Genomic DNA, 7,500 nt, shown 5'->3' with positions numbered 1-7,500 from the left:
AGTGTTGGTTTTCACTCACGTGATCAACAGCCATGTTTTTCAACGGAAACAAAAGGAAGCGTTTCCATAATAATAGAGTTATATTCCTGGAGGATTTGGTCGGGGAACCAACATGGCCGCCTTTTCTTTGTTTAGGGGCACCAACATGGCGGTCGTGACGTCATGTGAAAACCAAGAATACGGACGTGTTATTAATTTTTATAAAACTATTGTTCCAAATAATCTGATCAAGTACGCCTTTCTTTGTTTTAGGAATCACGTTATTAATTTCTTGCCAATGTAGAATTATTTCATTGTAAAAAGCAGGCAGTTTTACATTTAAAGTCAAATATTTAACGTTGTAATTGCAATAAAACAGTAGTGCTCCGCCTACATTAGAGAGCAGACGTAAAGGAATGATCTTCCACGGTTTTTAATATGACAAAGGTGTAGCAGACCCTCAGGAATGAAACCGTTATGAGCGGCGCTTAATTTAGGGGAGAAAATGAAAATTTATCTCCAAGTGCTGACGTTGTCCATAAATCCTCCAATTTGGCAATTTCACGTTGTTGTTTTGCAGACGACGGCAAAGAAAGAGACAAGAATGAAAAATGCACGTGCAGAGCTTGCAAAGCTACTGTTTTTGCCTACTAAATATGCAAATTTGTGACGTTCCCGTGGCCGTCGCCGTTGCTAAAGCTCCCTTATATAGAGCGACAGAGAGCGTGCGCAAACCAGCGTCATTTGGGCGGGGAAAACGTGATACCGTCGTCATTTCCACGAGGTTTTAGAAAAACGTCGTCGTTTCAAAACAACGAGGTAGCAGTTTTGGCATTTTTCGATCAGCAAAAGGCTTAGTTATCAGCAATAAGATTAACTGAGCAACATATCATGCTATCAAAGAGTAAGATTAATCTTCCGAGCTATAAATTTTCTAAGTTTTTTCGCCAAAAAAAGACAGTCACAACTCGTCCTCGTCCTAGAATATCTAAAAGTCCCTAATATAGATCATTGTAGAGCTCTCATTTTAGGTCATTGTAGCTCATTTTAGTAACTACGCCGTAATCCCTTGGGAATTTTTGTTTGCTTTGTTCTTATACACTTATATTGTAACATAGAGCTGAGCTAATGGACGGTTATTAAGTGTTTAGTTTTGCTGAGGTCCCATGATTTATGAGTTAAGTGGTCAATGAAACTCACAGTCAATATAGCAATAATTTTATTGATTAAGCCTAAGCACTCTCTGAAATTTTAGCTTTCATTTTATGGGTTAGGGTAACTCCACTAACTCAGTGACTCATTGGTCACGCCAAAACGCAGACTGCAGACTGTGCAGACCAGGGGTAAAACATAGCGTTACCCTCACTATTATTGACAGCTAACCGTTAACAGGCTATTAACCTGAATGTCATTAAGCCTAATTAGGCTAACCGAATGTTATAGGCCATTTGCACGAAGAGGTCATGTGACATAGTTTTCATGAAAATGAAAGCTATATGATTTTGCCTTCGAAAAACGATTAGTGGGTCATATCTTAAACATAATAATAGTGATTCGGTTTTTCAAACCCGCACCATTTTCTTAAAATGAGTAAGTTCCTCGCTGGTCACGTGACCGAAATGTGATTTTTAAAATTATGAATTACTTCTTTCTGAACACAAGCTTTGCACTTAAACTTCAAGGAGGATGTTGAAAAAATTATGTGCTAACGTTTACAGCACATCTGAGCGTAACTATTAAACGTTTAACAAGATATAAGCAAAAAGTAGTTTTGGCCGCCATATTGGAGGGCAAGAGTATGCCCTCCAACATGGCGGCCAATACAAATCATACTGCTTTGTTGAAAAATCAAAGTGCCATAAAATATCTTCCTTAAATGCGTTTCCTCTCAAATTTCGGGTGTAAGCTAATTTTAGTGTGCTCCGTCAATTTTTTGCATCAGCAAGATTCCAACTCATTGTTTAAAGGAAGCAATGGTCACGTGACCTCTTAGTGCAAGTGGCCTATTTAGGCCTAATTCAGGCTAACCGAGTTGCAGTCTACGTTTTTCAGTGCCCTGATTACCCATGATGCAATCAAGAGCGTGAACTCGTCTATCAAGTGAGGTAGCATCGATCATGACGAGAACATTTCTGCAAGCAAGAGAAAATCAGTTTAGCCAAGCAACGATTGATGAATTCGATGAAGATGAACACGGAGGTCATGGAGATTATAGTACTTCGTTGGCTAATCTAATTTCACCTCCGAGTAGCTGAAGAGAAACAAAATGGATTCTGGCGCGCAAGATAAACAAAGATCACAAGTTTGTACCCTAAAATATACCAAATCCATAAAATACCAGTACCTTCTGCTCTTGCTGCTTGGGTAAGTAAACAGACAAAAAGTGATTAAAAATGAAAATAGCAAAAAGCAAATTCATCCCTAGAGATTTAAAGAGTACAACATTGTTCTTGTTTTTTTAATACGCACGGTATATAGACAGTCAAAGGGACTGACAAGGACAGTTATCTATTTATTACTTTACATTGTTCTTATATTTAGCTGATGAATTGTCTGTGAATAAAATTAAGATTATCTATGTAGCTAATACAAAAATGTGACAGGAACAGTTGGCCGTCGGTGGAGGGGAGCTGTTCATCACAATTACCAGGGAAGAGTTATTCTGTACTCAAGAAAGTCTTTGGTGCCCATAACAAAGCAAATAAGTTGAATGATATATGTAATAAAAACTGCTAATACCCAGCACCATACTCTTTTAATGAATACAGACTATTAACATCAAGAACTAGGTTCAGTAAATTTGCTGATAATTTGGTTCTCTAGGTGAACAACATCTTTGAAGCAACATCCATATTACCTCTACAATGTTTTCTCGGGTGTTTTCATAAATTTTGTAATAAATATTTTTATTAAGACTTTTTAAAAGACATAAAAAATCTGGTAAGAATATACTGTAGAATAAAATGAAAAGCCTCCTGTCAGAGTATATATTTTCCCATTGATATAACCAATTATTTACAATCATTGAAGGTGTCTGTGAAATGGCTTTAATCCTAATTGCTTACTGTCCTTGAACTTGTATCACTAGGATTAATTTCAATCTTTAAAAAACTTTGGCAATTATGCCAGTAAAGAAACAAAGGAAAACCAGATTGATACAATAAAGAAAGCTGGATAACTTAAATTTTGCGTAAATAGCTTTAAGTCTTCACTACCATACACATCTGGCTGCTCTGCTGACATTCAGTTGAATCACTTTACACTGTGTTCAATTTATTCGTTTCAAAATTAATCAACTCCAGGAATCTGAAATATGATCATCCTCAACTTGATTGTGTTTGCTTCTAGCATTTTATTACATTCCAGAGGATCCGATAGAACAAGGTCATGGTAACTGCTCTCCTGTGTTTCACCACTGAACTGCTGATGATGGACTTCTGGCTTGATAGACAAATCACTAAATGGGCTTTGAAGCATCAGAAACTTGATGTTAAGGTTGACTTTTCCTTTGAGCACCAGTTGATAAGTCAAGATTCGTTTTAAGCTTTTCTCATTCCCAACAATATTGGCCTTTACAATCCACTGTTGACCTAGGGCATTGAATCTACTGCTTTCATAGCAAAGCTGTGGAATATAGTCATCTGAGCGGTATGGCTTGAGCTGCAAGTCTACAGATGTTACGAAGACTAAGAATAAGTGTTGGTAAAAGTGTATATACAATAATTGGCATAAAAGGAGGCTTCAAGTGAGAAGACTAGCTTAATTTCATATGTAACACAAACTAGTACTGCAATGAAATTCTGGTTATCACAGTTATTCAATATAAAAGCAACCAGAATTTAAGGTGTGATCATACCTGCTACAAAATTGAGCTACAAAAGGTGCAACATTGCTTATGGTGAGCATTAGTTTCAGAGCAATGTACAAAATGAAACAACAAAAATAAGCTGTGTGACCTTGTTACCCCACATGAAAGCTCGGCATCTACCAGTACTTGCTACAAAAATTATAATTAATCATGCAACATTAAAGTTTGCACAACAATATTATTATTATTTGTAGCACAAATGGTCATAAATACTACATCTCTCTGAATGAAATAATGGCCCAGGTGCACATTTCGTACCTTGATTTTGTAGCATAGCACCTCAGTTAAATTACTATATAGACGTTAGTCGTAATATTGTAAATGATTTAATACAGCCTCACCATGAGTCAGTACAAACCACACCTGAAAAAACTGTTCACAGTCAAAAATATCGTCAGTAACAGCAAAGGTGGATAGACTCAACAGCAAGAACAGTTACACAACTATAAGGGTAGCATAACTGAAAAGTGTCAGTAGGGTACAGTAAAAAAAAACAACAAACAAATCAGAATATTAACCGTTTATAGCTATCTTTTCATGCGATAGCAAGTTGAGGATATTTTGGAAGAGTTCCCTTTCATCTTGATGAAGTTTTTCAGTGGCCTCTAATGATTCCATGAGTTGCAATCCTGTCATTCCAGGATAAACACACTTTTCCTCATGATCTTTTAACTTGTGAAATGGTCCCTCCCAAAGGCAACCTATTCTTTTAAACTTGCACAAGACAGGCCTGCAAAAGCATATTTAAAGACACAAATTAAGAAACCAGGTGATGCGAATCAAAGATGTATTATATATTAACCAAAAGCATTGCAAAACAATCAGTCTGCTAAGAGTGAGAAAAGGAGAAATTGGCTGAAAGATGTACATAATCTTAACATAAGTAAAGTGGATGTTTTTCACAGAAGTAGGATTTCCACCTGTCAAAAGAAAGCAAAAGAAAGTCAAAGTATTAAAAACTGCAACCACGCAATCTTGACGACCATGCAGTTGCTTGATTACTTAGATTCCAAAACAGCATGCAGTATGTTACCAGTATCTGTTAATTCTCCAACTTGTTGCAAACATGTTGATGTAGATTGTCAAAAGACAATATATCATCCATTCAATTTTTTTAATGCCCTCCGTGTACGAGAGTTCAAGTAAACCCCTACTTTAAGACTGAAACATTAAATTGACAGGATCTGTCAAACCACGTACACGTCCACCTTCTCCATAGTTTTGAATACAAATGTCACCAGACACAAAATGCGACTTCCATAAACACTATCCTTTTTTATGTACAAAAACCCTTGGAAAAAAGTGCAGTAAAAAGTAAACAAGTACCCAACATAACCATCCCTAATAATAATCACTAAGATCTAGAGTGCATTAGTTATTATACATGTATGGGAAAGGCCAGAAAACGAGAAAAAAAATCTCAATTCTGGCATCTCTATTTCTGCCAGCAATGTAGCCAGCGTGAAAAATTACAAAAATTATTCTTTTCCAGGTTGATTCCAGACAAATGCACCCTAAATTTATGTTTCGAATCCAAATTAGCTGTTGACCCACTATAAACTACCGGTAGCTGTGTTTAATGATCAGGAAATAATTGGTTTTTTTAAACTTTAATAGACTGTTTCCCTATTCCCATAATGCTACGGTATACGTTTGGGAAGTTCTTTATATGAAAACAATACAAGTTATTCACTCTTGGGGCTGTACCATGCTTCAGTGAACTGGATATCTATTGTTTTAATGCAAATACCCCACCACCCCCCCCCCCCCCCCTCCCAAAGATGAACTGTATTATGGGTTTTGCAAAAAGAGTGAATTGTAAAAGGGAATTCTTGTTAGTTAATTGACATAATTACCCATTTCTTCATCATTTTTCTGTGCTTAAGAAAAAGCGTGATTAGTGAATATCATAAATTTTTCAGAATAAATTATATTTTAGTGCCTTTACCACAACTGAGAGTTTACTTGTCTTTCTATCTTTTCACCATTTTTCTGGCAAACAATTACAAATACAAGACCAAGCAAAAGTGCAATGTGAAATCCAGCAAGACAAGCCCATCAGAATCAGCCTACGTCGCTCGACATAATCTTAGCGATTTATGCAAGAAAATCAGAACCAATCTGTACCCTGCAGTGTTAATACAAGCAAATTTTTTTTTGATGAAATCAAAGTGGTAGAGGCCAAACCTCTAACCCTAAACTAGCACTACATGCATAATTTGTTTGGTACACATCCTGGCATGTCATTCAATGCATTAATTACTGAACATAAATACTCTGCAATTGGAAAACACTTGAAAGAAGATCAAAAACTGCATGTTTACAGGTTTTGGGCAGCTGTTCCAGTATTGGTGAAACAACGACTATTGTGTGACCTGTAAAATAGACCTGCTGGTACATATACACCACTAATTGATTTTAGAAAAAGGATCGACAGGCACTGTAGTTGCTAAAACAAGAAATGACCTCAAATTACCAAAAAATGACCTAAAATGAGCTAAAACAGTATCTAAAATATAGATGTCTCTACTCACCTATAAGATTAACTAAAACAGACAAATGGTACGAATGATTTCACTTACCTCGCATGTGGTTTAGAAACAAGTGAATAGACACAACGTTCACGCTAATTGTGGTCAGTTGTTGTGGTACACACTCTGTTCCTTGGTTTTATTAACAGGCGTTTGTTTGGGGGGGGGGGGGGTGGGTGGGTTGGGGGAAGAGAGGAAAAAACCCTATGCCCTCTTCTCACGAGAAACGTAAAGAGACAATTTATTTTATTGGGAGAGGGCATGATTTTACTGTGGGAAGGTATTTGTAACAATCAGGTGCCCTAATTTCGCCAAACATCAGAATTAGCATGTCACGTAAGCCTTCTTTGTCACCCGTCCTGGAAATGACAGTGTGAAAGAAATATGTTTGCATAGAGCTGACAGCGCAAAATTTTGAATTTGCACAGCAACGCATCACGAGTTAGGACAATTATGTGCGAGCCAAGTGAATCGTGAGCCATGGTTGTGAGCTATGCGAGCCATGACTGCGAGTCATGCGAACCAACATGGCAAGCCATGCGAGTTCACATGCGAGTCACACAGTTATTGAAAGCTAACTGACTAATAGGTGCTTAGACTTAATAACTGCTTATCAGTACTATAATAATTTGAAAAGGGTGCTTACACTTAAATGCCAAATTTGCATGGCTCGATTGTCCAGCCCCACACATCATGATTGACAGGTGCAGAAATTATTTGTACCATTTTGTCTGTTTTTAGTTAGTTTTAGGTGATTAATTAGAGATGTCTATATTATTTTATTTTACGAAGCTACGGTTGTAGCTCATCTTAGGTCATTCCTTGTTTTAGTAACTACGGGACAAGCACCCACGTAGGATTCAAGCTCAATGCACAAAAAGGTGGTCTCCTCATTAGGCAATATAACATAATTGACAACAGGGTATGAGTCAAAAACACGAAAGTCTGGCCCAAAACTTTCAGACCCTTGGGGGTGCTTTGAAACACACCTTCAAAGTAAACCTCAGATATGAAAAAACTCAAGCTTGAATAATGAAGTTGCAGAATAACTCAAAGTTGCATTTTCTCATGTTTCTGGACATGAGACATGGGTTTTCAACGCACTTCGATGAGAACCGCTGA

At 37.0% G+C, this 7,500-nt stretch overlaps 1 protein-coding gene and 1 long non-coding RNA gene across 2 annotated transcripts in view; one reads left to right on the top strand and one right to left on the bottom strand.

Annotated features, from left to right (window-relative positions):
- The first annotated feature begins 1,191 nt into the window (after positions 1-1,191).
- On the top strand, positions 1,192-3,561 carry LOC138019633 (uncharacterized). Its single transcript, XR_011126198.1, has 2 exons — positions 1,192-2,343; positions 3,328-3,561. It is a non-coding gene; the product is annotated as an uncharacterized lncRNA (long non-coding RNA).
- LOC138019629 (zinc finger TRAF-type-containing protein 1-like) overlaps positions 2,418-7,500 on the bottom strand; it is an 11,724-nt gene continuing 6,641 nt past the window's right edge. The window contains exons 3-4 of the mRNA XM_068866481.1: positions 4,366-4,577; positions 2,418-3,647 (exon numbers count right to left, since the gene is read on the bottom strand). Of these exons, the coding sequence (XP_068722582.1) occupies positions 3,268-3,647; positions 4,366-4,577 (592 nt within the window). The 3' untranslated portion in view covers positions 2,418-3,267. The remainder of the gene's footprint in view (positions 3,648-4,365; positions 4,578-7,500) is intronic.

The sequence above is a fragment of the Montipora capricornis genome, chromosome 10 (assembly GCF_036669925.1).
Source record: "Montipora capricornis isolate CH-2021 chromosome 10, ASM3666992v2, whole genome shotgun sequence".
NCBI lineage: Eukaryota > Metazoa > Cnidaria > Anthozoa > Scleractinia > Acroporidae > Montipora > Montipora capricornis.
This window is presented reverse-complemented; position numbering and strand designations above follow the sequence as displayed.